Raw genomic sequence first — 22,619 nt, 5'->3', positions numbered from 1 at the left:
ATCATTTTCATGTAAATTCAGATTGGTAATAGTTTGTTTATCAATTTTATTGTGTAAATATCTTGCAGAGAAAAAAGTAATGACATTGATGGATTTCCACACAGTTAACATGATTGGATCAATCGTAACTCTTTGTAAGCCTGGGCCTGATTCAAATCTTATTCCATGAAAGCCTTCACTTGATTATCAATTCATTTCATGTTCTCTTTATTATATCCGCCCACGATCGCTGCATTGCGTGCGATTCAAAATGACTGCAAAACATGAATCGATGTCGGGGTTTCAGCCGATGGAGTCATTGGTTGCTATGGCAACCATCTTCCACATCCAGTAGGCGTTGATCTCCTGGGAACTTGCTTTCAATTTTGGAGATGGAACGATTTCTCTGGATTTAGAAAAGAAAGAAAAATGGGTTGTTACATTTTATCAATGATCGACATGCGGTGTTAATAACACTGGTCGATATGAAATTATTTAATTTGTATGATTTGTAAAGATGCAGTGGCCGAGTGGTCTACGGTGCCTGAGGGTCTTGGGTTCAATTCTCGGCTCAGCAATTATGCCCTTGACCATTTCATTTCGTGTTTTTACACTGTGATTATCAATCAAATAAATGAAAATACTCAGGCACTGATAAAATGCTCCATGTGCATATATTGTTAAAACATATACTTTTGTTCAAAATCTAATGTACAATGAATTTTTGTTTGAAATCAAAAGGAAAATTTTAAAAGGCACTTGATAGAACTCTGAGGCTCTGAGCTGCCTCTTTCAGCTGAAATGTTTCTCAGCGTTTCTCTTGTGCAATTCTCCCTTTCTGTGTGAACGTTTCTTGTATTAAAAGGAACTTGACTCGTCAACGATTATTTGATTTGAGATCAGTGGAACATTTCCTCTGATTTTAAATCAAATAATGCTGGGGGATGGTAGTGATAGCAGCATATGAAATCATGTTTCTTATTAAACAAGTGGAGCGCCTCTGGCAGCCTCACCTGCATTCCACCATTCAATATAGCAGCAGTGCTGACTTTGAAAACTACTATAAAATAATTATTCACAAAAAAGGCATTCATATAATGATACAATACTACGTTCATTGACAATAAATGACATTGGACCCTGATCATGCCACCATGCCAAGACTTGTCAGTGATACTTGATTACCCCTATATCCACATTTTATAAACTATATCTATAAACTTTGAAAGTTATGACAGCAATCTAATACCATGTTTTAACTTCGATGATTCAACTTATAAGCATTAGACATTGGATATTATTGCTTCATTTTTACTTTACCGGTGTGATGGATCAGTTGGTAAGAATGTCCAGCTCACTACCAGGAGGTTGGGAGTTCAAACCCCAGCCACATCAGAACAAAAGACCTTTAAAAGATGGGACGTGCTGCTACCCTTTTTTGGCATTCACAACATTTATAAAGGGACAAGGCATCGTCGATCCAGCACTGCACAGTGGCTGCCGTGCCCATGATCAATAAAGCAAAATGAATTTTCAGAGTAATTCTCTTTAAGATTTCTAATTCAAACAATGAAATATAGATACAATAAAACATAGATTTTAAATTTTATACCCGATCAAGTGCAAATAGTAAACCAGATTGTGTCAAATCTATCTTAACTTTCCTCACTCTCACTCCATTTTCACAGTACATATTGTTCACTCCTTGATGTACAAATAAACTAGCAAATGAATCAATTAAAGAGCAATTAGCTTCTACAGTCTAATTGGTTTGGGTATGCTAATTGAGTAATCAATTACTTTAGCAGCCAATTAACAGTCATTTATATTGACGGCTCTGTATAGGCGGCATGCGGTGGCTCTTTCAAAGACTTTGTTATCACAGGTGTGCAGAATCATTTATAAATTGGATGATTGTTTTACAAGGTTTTACAATTACTGCTAGGTATACAAGTAATCCATTTATCAAGTGGCTTTTACAGGTATACATGGATTAGTATTAATTGTGTGGCAGTGTGGCCACAGTGTGTTCAATTTATAGTTGACTGTGTGTAGATGTGAGTCACACTGTGGAAATGCAGAAATTCAAGTGTGGACTCAATTCTATGCTGTGAACACTTGGTGTGTACACATAATTTGTGTGACAGTGAATACACACTGTGTTCAGCATTGTGAACTTACTGGCACACACACACAGGCTCACACATGCAGGCACACGCTGTGGACGCGATGTGGTGCATATTGTGGCCCACCAAGACACACACTGAACAAAATGTGCCACACCTTGTGATACACTGTGGCACGTTATACTTTTCGGTGACACAACATTTGCTCTGGCGACAAGTGCTCCGGGCATTGTCTTGTCTATGATGCAAGGTTAGGGTTGCAGTAGGATTTTAAGTTTAGGGTTAGTTTTTAGTATAGGGTGTATAGTGGTAAATCAAGAGTCAAAGTTGGTAATTCCGTTAGTGTGTGGAATTTACAGCGGAGCAATTGTAGCAAATATCATAGAACCGCTTTTTCAGCAGTGGTATGGTTTGAGATGATAATATTATTTTAGTGATGTAAATACTATAACAGGGCCTGGCTTTACATACATGCATATTAAATTCATTCATTTTTCCCCCCATTTTGTTAATAGGATAGATAGATCTAGATACAATCATTATGACAATGTTTACATCAGACAGAAACACTTTTTGTGAAACAAATTTTAAAGCTAATTTTTGAAGTTATCATAAATTCAGATTTCATGTTCGCTCGATGTTAATATCGAGGAAGTCATCAGAGAGAGACTCTTTAAACAACTGGAGTATTACCTAAGCCTGGAAAAAGTTGAGTTTTTTTTTTAATTTCTCAAGTGTCAAATTTTTAGACCTTTTAGGAAATGAAAAGCTGACATGACCAGGAGGGTTTACCAATTGTGGAATTGAAAAAGAAAAAAATGCCAGAAGTTAGCAGGGACTTCCATCCGAATTAAAGGGGAGGTTCACCCTAAAGAAAAGTTTGTTGTAAAAAAATTATGGTATAGGTTTGAGGAAAATCCATTAAAGATTAAGAAAGTATTAGAATTTTAAGTTTTGGATTTGTGACGTCATTTGTTATGTCCCATTTGTTATGCAATAAAAATGCATAAATTCAACTTTTGAATGGTTTGTGGTGACTTATTTCCGTTTTCATTTTAAGAACGGGTGTGAAATAATTTTGTCTAATGATTTACCGAAGGTGCAGTAAAAATCATTGTCAATTTTCTAAGAAAATTACATTTCATTGATTGTTTTACCTTGTACATGTACATGTAGGAAAGCTGCTCGCAAGTGACGTCACAAATCAAAATAATTACAATTCTGATCACTTTTTCATTCATTGATAGATTTTTCTAAAACCTTTAACAATATTTTTATATTTTTTCTCTTACTTTACAATAAACTTTTTGTCAGGGTGAACTTCCGCTTTGAAACCTTTTGAAAAGACTCATTGATTGCAAAAGTGGCCAATGCGCTCAAGTATTTGCACAGTGCTGTGGTATGGCATTAAGAATGCATTAGTGGAAATGGGGCAAGTATATCAGCATTTTTAGACTGACATTCGGAATATGCCATACATTTTATCGAGGGGCCAATGTAGTGGAAAAGGAAATTTAATTGCCAAGATCTCTGTTTTCATGTGCTCAGAATACTTCTGATTATGTTAGAATGAATATTTGTCTTTGTCTATTAAGCTTGTTTGTGTTTTTGATTCAGTATCTGAAAGTAATGGTTTCAGTATTGCATTGATAATATGGCAATATATTATATTGTATTTCAGTCTATTCTTCTTCTAATTAGTAATTATTAATCGTTTGAGCATTCATACTAGAAGTTTTAACTAGTTTGAAAACAAAAATGTTTGTTCCCTTCTTTTGTTTCCATTTATAAAAAAAACTTGTTTAAGTATTCATTTATTTTAAGAGTTATTTAGTTATTTAGATATTTTATTTATTTATTCATTTTTATTTATTTTTTTTTTTGGGGGGGGGTGCAGTAGGTTCATATCTTGGTTAGATATATGTCTAGAACCCATTAACATAAAGCATAGAAAATGATCATTGGGCTAAATTTTACCATTTCTTTTACACAGTACTCCACTCTTTATTTTCATGCCTTTTCAGTGGAGTCAAGTTTAAATGCAAATGTGAACACATCCCTAATTGTATTCTGCTTTAAATTAAATATGAGTGGGAGACCATTACCGATGCACATGCATGTTCACGTTTGTAATCATACAAGTTACATGAACGCGAACTGTTTCCTACCATGTAGGCACTCTCAATCAATATCTCTCCCCGGTTAATTCTTCTTGCTGACATGCAAGCTTCAATTAGATTAAGGCCCCGGTGTATTTATAACACATGTTTCATTTCTTATTTCATCATTCAATAAGTGGCCAGTTCGGAGCTACAAAGTCGTTAGTCTGACTGGGCTGACTGTAGGTTTTTGGGTTATGCCCTTGTCGCTCTCTGAATTTGTTTGAAGTCTTCCGTATTAAGGTATGGAATTATATCCTTGTGGGGTTGAAGATGTTTGCAATCTTCATAATTAAGATATTGGGATATGCCTGTGTGGCCCTGAAGATGTTAGAAATGATCTGTAGTCATTCTTTATTTGACAACGATAAAAGGACATAAGTGACAGATTCCCTACAAAAGTAACAGATTGTGTAATGAACTCATTGTTGATTCGATATTGAGTGGAAGAGACAGAGAAGGAAAGAAAAGATAGTGGAAAAAAGCAACATTTTTTTCAGGGAAAAGGAAAAATGAAAAGTAGTTTTGCAAATATGAGAACCTAGGTAACAAGACAGGAAGAAATAGTTTATATGAATGTGATCGTATCTTGGTTGAATTTTATTCAGACCTCCCCCCCCCCCCATCCAATAACAAAAGAGAAAGGAGACAATTGGGTGTACTAGAAGAATTAATAGTATTAAGAATTTAAGACCCCCCCATACCCTTGTGCCAATTACAAGGCTAATCAGTTCTGTATAATCCGTTCACTGAACACCTTTGTATTTCTAACCAAGGGGCGGATCCAGGGGGCACATGTATGTTCCTGATGAAAATTTAACTAGCAAAAAAGGGCCCTCACTTTCAAAAGGGGGGGGGGGGAACACCCACTACCAAAAAAGGTATATTTACATTACCAATTCTTTTATGGCTCTCGAAAGGGGGGCACTGCCGGCCTGTGGATCCACCAGTCATGTTATTGATTCATGAATTTTCATAAGAGTACACTTTTTCATCTTTATTTTTTTTAGTACCAGTAGTGTGGATTCTGATTTATATATCACACACAGTTTTTTTTTTATTGCAATACATGTTTTATTTTGAATTTCATCAGTCTGATATGGTCCATTCTGGTGCAAGAATGTTGCTTATTTTGTATTTGGCCAAACACTCTACTTTCTACTTTGTGAATGGATTGAATGATGATGCGTGATACTGCATCCTAATGATGTAATCTGATAGAGGCTGCCGTGGGGTGTGCCTTTGTTAACTTGTCCGAGCTGTGCATTATGCCATCTGTGACATCCAATAAAAGTAACCCCATTTTCATCTAAAATTGAACAAAGTTTGATTGGTAGGATATTGCTTCCTGTAAATCCACTTAGTCAATTACGATTCCCTCTCGGATTTTGAAGCGAGCCCGGCTGATTCGGTAATAAATGTTTGGGGTCATGTATTGCACATTAATTGCCCTGAAAATTAAACTTTGGATAAAAGGCGCCTACTTTATTACTACCATGAATGCAAATAGTAATTGTACAAACTTCATCTTCTGGAAAATAGTGTAACCATTCAAACGTGCTATGTGTCTATAAAGACTACAATGCACCCCCCCCCCCCCCGGCAAAAGAATATATTTTGTGGGGGAGGGGGGACTTTTTTTCACAGCTTGCCTCCTTTTCTGTATTTTTTTTATAAGTTTTAACTTGACAATTAATTGGGATTTTTCCAAAACTTCTCTTTAGTTCCCATGGCTTTTTTTAGCATTCACGATTTCTCTTCGAGCCGCTGTGTGTGATCCCCCCCCCCCAGTCTGACCATCTCTTTCAATAGCATCTGCTTAGGGGCGGGGGGAGGGGGGGTCGTCAACCTTGGGTAACTAGCATTCATGTTCCATACTTGTAGCAAGCTATGGATAAATGGGCATCTATTGACGTATATATTTTTTCATTGATACTGAAATTACAGTAATTTTATGAACACTTTATATTAGGAAATACAGGAACTTATATCAATATACTGATATTAATGTACTTGCTTTGATATGAATTGATTCGCATTAAACATACAGGAAATGAACAAAATAAAGACGGCAGGATAGCCCAATACCAAATAGCACCTATCATGCAGCTGCTGGTCTACTGAGGGGGCCCTAATCTGCTTCGGTGCATGTCCGTTCTAAACCCGGATAAGAGAGAAGTATGAAAGGGGCATGGGACCCAACCTGGTAGGCATCTCTACAATTGTGATATGTTGCCATTTCCCTAATGAGTACTGACAGGATTTAATAGGGACAGATTTGATATAAATCAAAACCCAATCCCCCGTGAATAAGTCCCATCTGATTGAGATGACACTGAAATGTGTAATATCAGAGGGTACATTTTGCAATTAGACAAGACCGATTCATTAGAAAGCTGATATAATGTGTAGATGGTATCAGCCAGCATCTATCTTTGTCCTTTTTTAGAGCGTGGATATGAATCAGTGTGGGGAGAAATGGATGACATCACCTTAAAGAGGTTTGCCAGGAAATGAAATATATAAGTGTTCAAAAATTAGTAGTCATGATACTTTTACTGCTACTAGCTGTTAACAGCTGCTGCTGCTGCTGCTGCTACTACTACTACTACTACTACTACTACTACTACTACTACTACTACTACTACTACTACTACTACTATTACTACTACTATTACAATTACTACTTCAATTACTACTACTACTACTACTACTACTGCTACTACTACTACTTTTAAAACTACTACTACTATACCTCTTCATCACCACTACAACCACTACTACTACTACTACTACTACAATTACTACTATTACTACTACTACTACTACTACTACTACTACTACTACTACTACTACTACTACTACTACTACTATTACTACTAATACTACTATTACTACTACTACTACTACTACTACTACTACTACTACTACTACTACTACTACTACTACTACTACTACTACTACTACTACTATTACTACTAATACTACTATTACTACTACTGCTACTACTACTTCTGCTTTTAAAACTACTACTACTATACCTCTTCATCACCACTACAACCACTACTATTACTACCACCACCACCACCACTACTACTACTACTTTTAAAACTACTACTACTACTGTATCTCTTCATCACCACTACAACCACTACTACTACTACTACCACCACCACCACCACCACCACCACTACCACCACCACCACCTACTACTCCTACCACCACCACTAGTACTACTCCAGCTACTACTACTACTACCACCATAATTTATCCTTCTGACTTTGTAGAAGGCGACTTTGTAACACCTATCATTATGGAAGTACATGAATTTGTAACTAAATCTGTATAAAAGTACACTCAGAGATCAGAAGAGGTGTAACTGGTAAACAGGCTTGATTCATGTAATAACGTTCTCTTTAAGGCAAACAAACCATATCACGGTCTTCGTCACCCTTCGTTAATTAGCCAAGCAGCCAAGGTACCCTGTGTCGTGCAAAATAGATGGAGCATGTGATGGGCATTGTTTAGTGGTTGGTAATATGTTGGCCTCATTTCCAATTATGAGGTTTGATAGTATAATGAGAGCTGTGACGGATCAAGGGTTGCGGTTCCATTTTGAAAGTCGAGGCAGGGGGGGGGGCTAAACATGCATGAAATCACAGTTTGATTGTCTTTTTTTTTTACATATTTCAGCGGGAAGGGGGGGTGCTGAGCATTCATTGTTGTTTTTTTCTACAGCTACTATTATAACCACCATGGCTGTCTGACTGAGGTTACTTAAAGTCAGCATAACAACATTTAATAATAAAGTGCTGCTACATTCATTAAGAATGACTGCTGTAGTTTAAGTTAAAGTATTATCTAAGTTTGTTAAATGTGTCTTTTTGTTTCAGTTGTCTTTAATTTGAGCTTTGTCTATTCATGGCGTCGTCAGCGATTAAGAGTTGAAAAACCCATTTATTCCATTGTAATATGATGGAGCTTATAATGCAACTGATGTAAAATATGAGTTTTGTATTATCATTTACAATGGCAGTGGAATCAGAGTGCAATTGACGTTTGTATGAATTATAGTGTCAATTGGCATATGTGACATACATGTATGCTCAGATCTCATATCTTTTCTTCTTGTTTTATCGTACAAAAAAATAAGTTTTCTTCCATTAGGGCTCTGTTGATAATGTCTCTCTGTCAAGTGGTTCAATTTTATCCCAACACCTTTAAAAGACCATAGAATTCATGTATTATCCAGTAATCAGACCTTCGGTGTAGGACCAATCATCTTTGTATTTCCATGGTTACGACTAAAGCTCACAATGCAAAGCAAATATTGGCTCTTTTTTGGTCAATAGAGCTTTGAAGCCTTTGTGTAAGCACTCGTGGCCATTTCCCAGTCCTGGGGGCAAATGTATTTTGACATGATGGAGAGGTTTTTAGCAGCAATATTCCCCAGCAAAGTGACAATTATGGGTAATTAATGAGGAGGGATTTGGCGCGGGCTGTCAGATGGTGGCAGCGGTCGGTCGGCGAATTTCCTTTTCGGCCTCTGGCAAACCACCATGAAAATGTAGGCTTGAAACAGAATGGCATAGAGCATGATAGTGGTTAACCCCCTCAGGCAGAGATGGAGTGCTTTCCTTTTTTTTTCATATTAATATGAAATGAAATCATTACAAAAATCTTCAAGTTTTGCCAGTTTAATACAGTAGCTCTCTCATACTTTTACATTTTGGCAATTCTTTCTCCACCCCCTCTCTCTGCTGTCCATGTCATAGGTCTGTCTTCCTTTTTCTCAACATGTATCAATAAAATAAACTTGAAAATGTTTCACTATGCCACCCCCCCTCCTGCAGCTGTATGTGTTTACTCTTGCTCTGCAACCCCTCCCTCCTCTCCTCCTCATCTCATTGCTATCTGTATTTGTCTCTCTCTCCCCTTTTTTTTGTGCATCTGATACCCCTTTCATAAACCCAATTATGCGGCTAATAGCAGCATAATTTGGTCGTAAAATCGGAGGAGGACCAGAGTTATCCGCATTATTTTGATGCTGAAATTATCCGCCTAACAGCAGCATCGGGACCAGATTTTGACTTCATGAATGCATTTCAAAAGTAATGCGGATAATTGCCATGGAGCGGTCACAAGGTCTTTCTTTTCCAACGCAACCGCATCCGAGGGGTGTGTGCGGTTGCTATGACGATTATCCTCCTTTTTCAGGACGGGCGCTCGTAAAAATAGTGCAGATTATTTTCGGAGTTTATGAACGCAATTTTTTATTGAATTATCCGCATTTCTCTTAGGCGGCTAATTGGAGGATAGGTTTATGAAAAGGGTATGATTCTGTTTCTCTCTCCTACTCCTTCCTCTATATCTTGTTTTTCTCCTCTCTTTCTATCTCTCTCTCCCTCTCCTTTCTCTCTTCCTCCTTTCCACTTTCCCTACTTCCCTGAGCCCCTTGTCAACGCTGTTTTCTCTCACAGGGGCCACGGGAGTGGGGGGGGGCTAGGGGGCTTCAAAACCATGTACAAAAACGTAAAAATGACCATACGATTGTGATTTTTTGCATGGTCACCCCCCCCCCCCCACTTTGAAAACCGTTCCGCGGCCCCTGTCTCTTCCTATTTTCATTCACATACTCTCTCCCAACTGTCAATATCCTTAATACCAACATGTACCTACAGTACCATTGCACACAGAATGACTTTTCAGGTTCCATGACTTTTGCTCTGATGACAATTGCTGCGATGGAAAATCTGTGCTCTAAGCCAAGCATAAAACCTAACCTCCATGACTAAATAAACCCTAATTTTTATCTTTACATTGTTCCGGGGAGCGTTTCATGAAAGAACTTGTCAGACGTTTTATGCGACAAGTTCTGTTTTAACCGACAGTTACTGTAGTAACAGTGCTTCTCAACCAATCAGAATCCAGGAAAGTTGTCAGATCTGACAACTTGTCAGACGAAAATATTGATGAAATGCCCCCCTGAACCAAAAACCCTTATTACAATCCTAACTTTAACCCTATGCCTTCTGTGATATTAAGACCAGGGCAAATGTCGCTGGAGCAAATGTCATATGTCACTGACTTTTACATTGTACATTCATGTCAAGAATGCTGTTGATGAGCATGGTTTATTATTATAATATATATGTCAAAACATACTTCTTTTAAAGTCATATTTTTTTCTTCATTTTCAAAGGTTTGAGAGGCCGAAACCCAAAGTTGGCGTGGAGCACGTCCAGCCTGATCCTAGCAAGCTTGGCCAGAGTCAACAAGTTGGAAACAGCAATGGGCAGGCCGAAGCCATAGGCGTTGTGAGTATTTTCAGTATGATTTGTATCACCCCTCAATGGTACCATCCCCCTACCCCCTCCCAGTTATATCTCAGGTACACATGAACATGAAGGCTTTACCTGAGACTTAAAGGACAAGTTCACCCCAACAAACTTGATTTGAATAAAAAGAGAAAAATCCAACAAGCAAAACAATGAAAATTTCATCAAAATCGGATGTAAAATAAAAAAGTTATGGCATTTTAAAATTTCGCTTCATTTCACAAAACAGTTATATGCACATCTCGGTTGGTATGCAAATGAGGAACTGATGACATCACTCACTATTCCTTTTGTGTTTTATTATATGAAATATGAAGTATTTCGTGCTTCAGGCAAGGAGGTCCTAATCGTAAAATTCGTAAAAAATTGAAATATTGTTTAATTCAAACAATAAAAAACAAAAGAAATAGTGAGTGAGTGACATCATCGACTCTCTCTTTTGGATGTAACTGGCTCTATAACTATTTTGTTAAAAATAAGCAAAACTTTGAAATGTCATAACTTTCTTATTTTACATCCGATTTTGATGAAGTTTTCAGTGTTATGCTTGTTAGATTTTAATTTTTATTCAAATCGACATTTTGTTAGGGTTGACTTGTCCTTTAAGGGAGATGCTCTCTGCTTGGCTGCTAAGTAGTGAAGTGGCTTGGGAGATCAGAGCAGAGACATTCTTTATATTGTCAATGGTATTCCATTCAGGTACATCCATCTATTGTTCTATTGTCATTGGATGGCATGTAGATTGCTTGGGAGCATGTACATTACAGCTGGAACTTTTATCTGTAGGTCCTTCAATACTACATAACATACATGTAGGCATTGTGAGGAAATGTGATTATTATCACCCTTCATTGACACCACCCCCCTACCCCCCCCCCCCCCTTGACCCCTATCTATGTGAGTATTCTCAATATGACTCATATGACCCCTCAATGGCACCATCCCCCTACCCCCCCCCCCTATTAATGTGAGTATTCTCAATGTGATTCATATCACCCCTCAATGGCTCCATCCCCCTACCCCCCCCCTATGCCCCCCTATCTATGTGAGTATTCTCAATATGATTCATATCACCCCTCAATGGCACCATCCCCCTTCCCCACATACCATAGGCAAAAGACAGTAAAATGCTGAAATTTAATCTTTTGGAACCATAAATATTCATGTTTGATTTCGAAGAAATTTACATAGAAGAGTTACTTTTATATATATAAAATATTGCTTCAATTATACTTGATATGGGAGTTTACCTGTATTAGAACTCTTTGTGTGCACCTTCATAATTTATGACACTAGAGGGCAGCATTCCTTCTCAAATGCATTCAGCAACCCTTAAATATTTATCTTGTTAGTCTCTGCTACCAGTATGTTCACATTTATAAAATTTTCAACCAATTAATATCCTGGTATTTTTTTCTTGACTTAAAATTGAACTAAAGATTGAAATGTAATTCTACTTTAAAATCCTGAAAAATGACAGCGATAGTGTTTCTAATTATTCTAAAGATAAATCTCATCATTTGGTGAAAGATTAAACTATCTATTCACCTCCTGAAGTACTCTGTCTGTTTTTCTCCTACATGTAAATTTTTATTATTACTGTACCAATTTATGTTACACATAGTTTTGATGAGTGAGACTGCATTTTGAACCCTGTAAAAAATTGCCTAGAATTTTTTATCATTCTACCATTTTTGATTTTTTTTTATGTAGATAAATGTATTGGAAGTGTAAAGATTGTAGGTGTTGTCTGTCTTCTTAAATATGCTCTGCAAATCACAGACAGGGGACAATGTGTGGCCTTTGGACAACTTACTAAATGTTTGACGTTATTTCAAATTGACATGTTTTTCTGTTCTCTCCTTCTTGTTCTCCTTTTTTCACTTTGTCATCTTTTTCTCCCTTTTCCCCTTCTTCTTCCTCCTCTTCTTCTTCTTCCCCTTCTTCTTCTTTCTCCTCCTCTTCTTCTTCTTCTCTTCTTCTTCCTCTTCTTTTTCTTCCTCCTCCTCTGCTTTTTCTTCTTCTTCTTCTTCCTCTTCTTCTTCTTCTTCCTCCTTTTCTTCTTCTTCTTCTTCATCGTTGTTGTCTTCTCCTACCATCCTCCTCCTTCTCCTCCTTTGTCTTTTCTTCCTTCCTCCTCCTCAGGCCCAAGGCTTAGATGACGATTCTTTTCAGTTCGGGGAAGAGCTAGGAAAGATCCAGTTTTCTCTCATGTATGACTTTCCCGATCAAACACTGGTGCTGAGGATCGTCAAAGCAAATCATCTTCCTGCCAAAGATTTCAGGTAACTATTCAGATTATTCTTATTATTATCATGTTTGGCGTTACCTTGCCTGGGAGGCGAAAAGCGAACTGAATCACTATGACCCGCAGGTATCTCCTCCCGATATAACTGATTGGGGGAATGCAGGTGGACCACTACACCGGGGTTACCCCCTACTCTTATACGAATAGTGCAGTGGGTTCTTAACGTGCAAAGGTGGTAACTCGACATGGGGCCTCCATTTAATGTCATATCTGAGGGACAGAATGTTTTCCATTGTAACATAGTCAGCATCGATGAAACATGGGAGAGACGTTTACACACAACGCACTGGATTCAGTCATCCGGCCGGGGTGGACTTGAACCCACGATCTTTGGTTCGACGGGCAGACGCGTTACCGACTGAGCCAACAACGCTCTCTTACTATTATTATTATTCTACACTTTCACACTCAAATCCTTCTTGGTGTTGTTTTGTTAAAGGTCAAGTCCATCCCAGAAAAATGTGGATTTGAACAAATAGAGAAAAATCAAACTAGCGTGACGCTGAAACTTTCATCAATATCGGATATGTAAAATAAAAAAGTTACGACATTTTAAAATTTTGCTTAATTTTCACAAAACAGTAATATGCACAACTCAGTGACATGCAAATGAGACGGTCGATGATGTCCATCACTCACTGATTCTTTTGTTTCTTATTGTTTCAATTATACAATATTTCATTTTTACAGTTTTGGCAATAAGGACCAACTTGACTGAACCATATATTATTAAACAATGCTAATTACACATCGTTGATTCACTTGAAAATGAGGGGAAAATTATAATATATCATATAATAACATACAAAAGAAATTATGAGTGGATGACCTCATCAGTCTCCTCAATTGCATACCGACAAGGATGTGCATAAAACTGTTTTGTGAAATTAAGGTTGGCAAATATTTCCTTTGAAACTTCTTCTTTAAACTTATTTCATTGTGTCATTTCTTGCTTTCAATGATGCATTTTACCTATCTTTGATTTTGTCTTTATTAATTCTAGGGTCATAAAAATCAAGCTCATGCGAGATAAAAAGAATGTTTGAAAGTCATATCCTTATGAAACTAATTCTTTAAACTTGTTAATACACATTCAGATGTTATTGAATGTTCTGTATAAATAATTCAGTTTAATTTTCTTTGATTACCTTTTATGGATTTTATCAAAGTGATCCACTTTGTCAAAATCGTGCCCCTGCCAGTTAAAAAAGAATGATGCTTCTTGAAATTATTTCAATAGCTGCATGCACTCATGTTATTTTTTTTCTTCATAATTTACACCTACATCATTTTGTTTGTTATTTCTTTTTCAATTCTAGCGGAACAAGTGATCCTTTTGTTAAAATCATGCTCCTGCCAGATAAGAAAGTCAAAATGGAAACCAAAGTGAAGAGGAAAAACCTCAATCCTATTTGGAACGAATCTTTTCATTTTGAAGGTAAGTCCAGGATAATAATTTGCTAGGAATATGAAAGCAATTTTTGTATTGGTCGCTGGTCATTGTTTTGAGTACAATGCATATGCAACAATAGTTTTCATTGGCCATTTCTATTTAGTGATTGACTGCAATCCTTTCTCAGGACAATTATTTTCATAATTTAATCGAATTGGAAAAGACAAATGTATTGTCATTATTTATCAGATGGCTATTGTTATGGGTTCATTTTAGGTAGGGGGGGTGGTTATGTGTTGTGATAGAAGAGCAGTAGGGGCGGGGCATATTTGCCTTTTTTTATCTGGGTGGCAACAAAATAAAATACCAAATTTTTAGGTCATTGCTGCCTACTTATTTCATTAAAAAAAATGGTCTAGCAACCAAATAAAAATGTTTGAGGAGATATGCGATTGATTGCAAAGCATTGTGTAACTTGGCCCCGGAGAGCATTTCACAAATGTCTTTTGTCCAACAAGTTGTCGTGTCTGACAACTTTCATTGATTTTGATTGGCTGAGAAGCAATGTTATTATGGTAACTGTTAGATATTCATGTATTACAGACTTATGGGCTGTTGCAAGAAACTTGTGATCAATTAATTGCAAGACAATTTTTGGTCCCTAAATCAATCATATACCATGCAGTTAATTGCAAATTAGTGATTGATTGCTAATTTGCTCCTTAAAACAAGAAGATTAATCTGATTTTCTACAACTAACGTTGATCTATCAGTTGTAAATTTGCAAAAGAATATTTGCAATTGATCGCAAATATTTTCTTGCAATATCCCCTTTGACTGATAACATGTCTGACAAGTCATTTCATGACATGCCGCCTGGTTTCACAGAAGTATATATCACAAGAAATAAAGGTTGAACCTCATAAATGAATGTAGCCATCTACATGAGTGACGCTTTGACAGAAATTATTCAAGGGTTCTATACCAGGTCTTCGGCCTAGACTATCACTCTCGGGAGTCCCATTCAGTCTCTTCGTTATTGATAAATCATAATGAGGGAATATTTTTCAATTAGTTCAACGTCACACTTCAGTGGACCGGGGGATGGCAATTGCTTTCCGGGAGAAGAAGCAAAATATTTCGGAACACCTTTTCAATTTAAAGGTGCTTTGCTACTGATGGGGTGAGTGTAAAATAGAAAGAGAGAGAGAGAGGAGTGGGAGAGAAAGGATCAAGGGGCAATAAGGAAATGATAGAGGGGGGAGAGAAAAAGAGGAAGGGGAAAGAGGGAGAGAGGTGGAAAGAGATGGAGAAAGAGGGAAAGAGAGATGTGGACAAAGATAGGGAGATAGGAAGAAAGATATAGAATTGATTATCGGTACACTTTGCTACTGATGGGGTGAGTGTAAAATAGAAATGGAGCAGAAAGAGAGAGAGAGTGGGAGAGAAAGGGACAATAAGGAAATGATAGAGGGGGAAGGAAGAAAAAGCGGAAGGGGGAAAGAGGGAGAGAGGTGGAAAGAGATGGAATTAAAATTATTTCATGAAGTAGGCATCACTAGTACTCTTCATATGAAATAGTTTATGTTATATGGACAAGATGTAAAAAGAATGAATGTATGTAAAAGATTGTATGTAAGAGTTATGTAAAATATTTTACTTTATTATTGTTTTGTTTGTAATATGAAATAAAGGTTCCTTTTTATTCTCTGGAATAAAAAGGAAACAGATGGAGAAAGAGGGAAAGAGAGATGTGGAAAAATATGGGGAAAGAGGAAGGAGAGAATGAGGGAGAAAGAGTAGGAATTATAGAAGGGGGATAGCTGGATTAGAGGGGGGGGGGATTAACTTACACTTTGTCTCCAGATGACTAAACTAAAGTTTGGAAATTTTTATTTAAACTGTGGTTACATTATCTTACCTTAAATGTGTTTTTATCATGTAGTAATTATACCACTCAGATATCTGATCTTCATGGTCAAACACGAGGGAACATATGTAGTAACGCTTCACAATTTAAAATTTGTTCTGTCCTATTCTTTTTCTGGCGAATCGAAATCGTTCCATCAGCAAGAAATTTATCCACACTGTGCTGCACTCGACCCAGGTGAGGTGAATGGGTACCCAGTAGGATAAATTCCTTGAATGCACTGAGCGCTGAAAGGCAGCTCGAGCTAAAGCTGGGGTAGTAATGATAATAACAACAATGCACTTCGGAATAGATTGTTTCTAGGTAGATGGCCTTATACAAATGCCTATTATTATTATTATGATTATTATTATTAATAATATTATTCCCTATGTCCCCAGCCTTCTTTCCTACAGCTGTATTATCCCTTTAACAAAAAGGAATTAATCAGTATTTCCCCCTGAAACTTCACACTTCACAGCTCATTCAGACCGTGAAGTTTGCCCGTGTACGCTTGTTGTTATGGTACGCAAGCATATTAGAGTTTTAATTACCCAGCTATTTGAGGGAGTGGTGTTGATGGAAATATTCTCCTTTCTTATCGAAAATGAATCTCATTTGTGAATAGCTATGCTTGGCTGCTATCTATGTCAGTGTGTTAATTCAATGTTTGAATAACGTTTTCTCATCCTTTTATCGAGCATGTTTGGCTTGTTTAGGAATTTTGCTGGAGGTTGATGAAACACCTTTTCGAATGAGTGTTTCTGAACTTTGAAATTAATTTTCAGCGAGAAAGTTCACCCTGATAAAAAGTTGGTAGAAAAAAAAGGAAAATGTTGGAAAAGAGTTTGCACAAACATTTGTTTAATTATATCCAATTTGTCTGCTTATAGTGAAATATATAGTTGGCGGTCGTATCAGTCAATTTTGGTCAAAAGTTTGATTTTGAGATTTTTGCATAAAATGAACGTTTTACTCTATTCATAACTGAATTTCTAAGCAGCAATTTATTTTGTTTTCTGAGACATGAGAGGATTTTCATGGCGATGCCATACAAATTGATAATAAAATGCGCAAATCCTATTGAAAACCTGTATTATAACAGAGTGATACGATGTTTTGACTGGCCGCGATTTCAATGTGCGTGGTCAGCCAAACCATCATATCGTCACTGGGCACTGCATTGACTTTGCACATGAAAAGTGATACGTTTTGACTGGTTGCGTGCATTGAAATTGCAGTCAGTCAAAACGTCATGTTGCTTTTTCCCTGTGGCATTTTTGTACAGGGAAAATCTAAGCGGCTCAAGCTGAAATTACAAGCATGTAGCTCTTTGCGATACTTCTCGGATCCTTAGTTTTGTCTGAAAATAAAGATTCCAATGTCCAGCAATTTTCTTGATCTTTCCAACCATGTACATGTATTTTCTAGCAATGTATATGTTGTAAGGCTGGGGAACTAAGTTTGAAAATTATAGTAAACTTTGAAGTCGATTTTCTCTGAAATGGGTTTGCACCGCCGTATGTGTGATACGACGGTTCAGATGTTCACCGACGAAATCGCTGAATTCATGTTAAAGTATTATCTAATCTTGACAGGGTATCCATACAGCAAAATACAGGAGCGTGTTCTACATCTACAAGTGCTGGACTACGATCGCTTTAGTAGAAACGACCCGATTGGGGAAATCAACTTGCCACTCGCCGAGGTCGACTTGACACATGAAAAATTGTACTGGAGGTCACTCACCCCAAGTAAAAAGTCATCAGTAAGTCAGTGATTTGTTACAGGGATAATGATAAATTGACAAGGGTTAGGCAATGGGCAATATTTAGTTGGCATTCATAGGGCAAGATATTGAGGTTTATCTCTGTATCTTAACTCTAAACCTTACAGAGTCCAGTTAGTACCAAATTCCTTTTAATTGAAATGTAGGTCTATGAATTATGCACGCAGTATATAATGCATGGTGGGTATGTGCCGCAGAGGGGACCCCCTTTTTTTAGGTGTAGCATTTTATCTTTTTGAGAAAAAAGAACAAAGAGAGCCGCTCCATAGGGTGATAATTTGAATAAACCGGCCCAAAGAAGAATTATTTTCATCAATAATTTCACTAAATAAGTAATTGCTAAATAATCTACCTGTTAGGCGAGTTCATTGAATTTACTTGCTACTCCATATTTTTACGCATAGCACCCTCATAAGGCGGCTTCCTGCCAATGTGAGCAATGCATAAATGCCATACATCTATTTCTCTTTTAATTTTTGCCTCTCAACGGACCTACAGCTCAGCTGCTCTCCCAAATCATGATAATTTTGGTAGAATTGGTTCCAAGGCATTTGCTCCGACGACAATTGCTCCGCTCTAATTTTAACACACTATGCTAAAATTGAATGACCAACTTTAACCCTGGATTTAACACTATAATACCCTTTCTTAAACCTCATATAGAACCCTAATGCAACTCTTTATACATCTTAAGATGAAATTAAGCCCGGAGCAATTGTCACAGGACCAAATGTTGTGTCACCAGTTGCCCATCGTACAACGAGTTGCGATTGATCCGATCAATTGCAACTCTGGAAAGCCAGCACAGCCAACATAAAAAGTGCATGTTTGTTCAAAATATTTTCTATATATGAATGTATATCCATAAATCCATTGTTTTTTTTTTACAATTTGGTGCATTCTCCTTTATTTACAAAGGGCATTTTGCAAATTTCATGTTGAAAAAGTAATGACACTTATGGATTTCCATAGAGTTACGATTGATTTGATTTGATCAATCGTAACTTGTAAGACGGGGCCCAGATTTAATTTCCAATTGAAGAATGAATACTTTAATTGGGACAAAGTTACCATTTTTTCTCTTTTTGTCATGAATTTACTCTCTTTTTGTCTGTTGTAGGGTAAACTCGGGAGTTTACTGGTGTCATTGTGCTATGCACCTACGGCCGGAAGGATTACCATTACAGTCCTTAAGTGTCAAAATTTAGCTGCCAAAGATATTACAGGAAAATCAGGTATAGTGTTTAGTCATGTCAGTTTTTGATCTAGCCTAGAGGACTCCGTGATGATATTTTTAAATGATTTTGATGTTGATATTACATCACGGAGCCTAGACATGCGTATAAGACTTTGCCTAATGAACTATCAAATCATAAAAGGGAATTCCCTTCCTATTCAATATTGGAACTACTGTTCCTTATTTCTAACTAAAATTTTATTAAATTACATACCTTGATACACCTAATGCATATAAAGATATGACCATTTAAAAAAAAACTGAAAAATGAGAGATTTCTTACCAGCCCGCTGTTGTGAATCCATTTGTTAACACTGCAAATACTATAGGCTTGACCCTTGAAAACAATGATGATGACATGATGATGATAATGATGATGACAATACTCAATGTGCAATACTAAATTTTTCATGATGATAATGTGAATAATAAAAGGATAGTTAAATATGGTATAGTAATGATAATAATAATCAAATCTTAGATTAATTATGATAATGAATCAAATAGTAAATGGTAATAAAATGATTGTATTACAATGATGATTGATTGGGAAATAACGTATGTGATTTTTTTTTCATGTATTTTGGATTGTATTTCTAATTCCCGTTTCTCATTATGTTGTAATTTTTATGTATATTTTTGTATTTGTCTGAAAATCTGTAATTCGGCCTTTGGGCCGTGAATGATTTCTTTTGTTCAAATAAACCATTTCTATTCTATTCTATGACGGTGATGATGATGACGATGATGATGGCGATGATGACGATGATGGTGATGATGATGACGATGTTGATGATGATGATGATGACGAGGATGATGATGACGATGATGACGATGATGATGATGATGATGTTGGCGACCGATGATGATGATAACAATGAGAACGATGATTATGACGATGATCATGATGATGATAATCATGATCATGACTATGATGACGAAGATCAGTGCGAAAACAATGACGATAATTAATGATGATAGCTCTCCAACTATGTATGACACATCGTGTTTTTTATCTCTCTTCCGCAGATCCGTATGTGAAAATCTGGCACATGCACAAGGACAAGCGGGTTGAGAAGAAGAAAACGGTCGTCAAGTACCACACGCTTAATCCCGTCTATAACGAGTCCTTCGTATTTAACATCCCGCTTGACAGGATACGTGACACGACCTTCGTCATTTCGGTCCTCGACAAGGACCGCCTCTCAAAGAACGATATGATCGGAGGGATCCTTCTCGGCGCGCGGACGTCGCCGGCCGAAATGAGCCACTGGAACGAGATGATGAGCAAGCCGCGGACTAATATCGCCAAATGGCATGTGCTAAAAGGGGTTAATTGATGATAGCGCCGTCGCCGCGGTGTTTTCGATGTCGAGTTGGTACTTTCAACACATGTGCATTTATCCGACTGTAGATTTCAAGCCAACTGTCCGACCCCCGTTTTCAGGTTCTGCCGGAAGTGTGGGGGATGGAGAACTGCGTAGTATTTTGAGATCGATGGAATTCATGATTTACATCTCAGAGTTTTGTATAACCATGCATCGTCATTTAGTTGGTGTCCGTGCGTATGTTTCCTGGTGTGAAAAAAGGGCAAGTACTGCCGAGGACTTTGTGATCATGGTACATGCATACCATAAGACATCATTATTGTGTACTCGTATCTATCTCTTTCTACACTTTCATTGACTTCAATTCTTGATGGCATCTTGCTCCACAGGACGACCATCCGTACTACAAGGTGCATTGCATTTCTCCTGGTTCCTGCAGGTCATCACCCGTGTGAAGGGTGGCAATAATCCATAAAATGCCTGGGAATATCATTATACCTCAGCAGCAGACAGCCTTCCAAGATTCTCGCAGAAAAGAATTTCCCATCGCCATGATCCCTCGCATCTTCTCAGGGTCCGGTTGCATAGAGCGTAGCGATCGATTGTAAGGGTGATTTGAACGCTAGATGATCATAAATGATTGTAGTAGTAATAGAAAAAATCAACTCTACAGTCGATCATTAAGCTAAATGTCACAGCGCCCTCATCATTTTTTAACCCAAAGATGAAGAGAAGCACAAGACTCAACATGCCTTGATGATGCTATATGCAGTATCTTGCATACGCTTGATAAAACAAAGCAATGACACAATATGTATAAAAATATAACATAGTTCATAGATTTTATGAAAACTAAATGATTAGATACATGTATGATCTATATATTTTATTGTTGAATCATTTAATGATTCGGTTTTCTATGATATAATGTTATACTAAACATTCCGTGTTAGTGCCCTGTACTATCATGCTTTTCTATTAACCGTAGTGCAACGTACTGCTCAAATATTAGGAGATTTACCATTTGTCTTTAATATTTTACGGTACAGCTTTAACCATTTTGTCTAGCATTCACTTGGTCTTACCCCGCTTTGTCTTAAAGGGGAAGTTCACCCTGAAGAAAACTTTGTTGTAAAAATAGCAGAAAAAATATTGGTGAAGGTTTGAGGAAAATCCGTTAAATAGTAAGAAAGTTATTAGAGTTCAAAATTTTGGATTTGTGACGTCATAAACGAGCAGCTGCCCCATGTGTTATGTAATATAAAATTATGAATTTCTAGTTTTGTGTGGTTCCTGATGACTTAATTTTGTTTTCTTTTCATGATCGGGTGTGAAACGATTTGTCTATTGATATACAAAAGTTACAGTGAAAACCATTTTCAATTTTCTGAGAAAATGACATTTCATTGATGATTTTTGCTATTCGCTATGTAGGAATGCTGCTCGCATATGACGTCACAAATCAAATAATTGAAATTCTAATAACTTTTTAATTATTTGATGAATTTTTCTCAAACCTTCGGCAATATTTTTTATTATTTTTTCTGCTATTTTTACAATAAACTTTTTGTCACGGTGAACTTCCCCTTTAATGATAATTCAGAGTACAGTTTAAAAACCCACCTCTTTCAGGGGAGCATTTCATCAACATTTATGTCCGACAAGTTGTCAAATCTGACAACTTTCAACGATTCTGATTGGCTGAGAGATACTGTTGCTATGGTAATTGTTGGGTGAAACAGGACTTGTCGGATAAAATCATTTCATGAAGCGCTCCCCTGAATGTTTTCCTAGCCACCCTTTCACACGGTAAAAAAATCGTAATTTGAACGATGATTCCAGTGAAAAATAAGGCAAATGGTGAATTTTTAGCACGTGTGAAACCAAACTAGAACATGATTAGAATCATGAATGCTAAACACAATCACAAATTCATATTCTACTCCGGGAGTGAATTCCAGTTACGCTTCACTCAAATTACTGACAAATTTTGCGTGTGAAAGGCTTGAGCTCCAGAGCATTTTTTAAAGCTGTTTGTAAGTTAAAAACGACT

At 37.0% G+C, this 22,619-nt stretch overlaps 1 protein-coding gene across 1 annotated transcript; it reads left to right on the top strand.

The window, feature by feature from the left end:
- The first annotated feature begins 250 nt into the window (after nucleotides 1-250).
- Nucleotides 251-21,712, top strand: LOC121405753 (synaptotagmin-7-like). The gene is made up of 7 exons (XM_041596708.1): nucleotides 251-330; nucleotides 10,467-10,581; nucleotides 12,748-12,887; nucleotides 14,230-14,348; nucleotides 17,811-17,980; nucleotides 19,122-19,236; nucleotides 20,268-21,712. Exons 1-7 carry the CDS (start codon nucleotides 251-253, stop codon nucleotides 20,576-20,578), a joined length of 1,050 nt encoding a protein of 349 aa, XP_041452642.1. The 3' UTR covers nucleotides 20,579-21,712.
- Nucleotides 21,713-22,619: the final 907 nt, after the last annotated feature.

This window comes from Lytechinus variegatus, chromosome 19 (genome assembly GCF_018143015.1).
Source record: "Lytechinus variegatus isolate NC3 chromosome 19, Lvar_3.0, whole genome shotgun sequence".
Taxonomy (NCBI): domain Eukaryota; kingdom Metazoa; phylum Echinodermata; class Echinoidea; order Temnopleuroida; family Toxopneustidae; genus Lytechinus; species Lytechinus variegatus.
This window is presented reverse-complemented; position numbering and strand designations above follow the sequence as displayed.

Bases quoted from the DNA above. Each gene is read 5' to 3' on its own strand.
- LOC121405753 (XM_041596708.1), top strand. From the start codon at position 251: ATGACTGCAAAACATGAATCGATGTCGGGGTTTCAGCCGATGGAGTCA. The intron at 331-10,466 runs GTAGGCGTTGAT...TCATTTTCAAAG, and splicing joins GCAACCATCTTCCACATCCA to GTTTGAGAGGCCGAAACCCA. The intron at 12,888-14,229 runs GTAACTATTCAG...TTTCAATTCTAG, and splicing joins CTTCCTGCCAAAGATTTCAG to CGGAACAAGTGATCCTTTTG.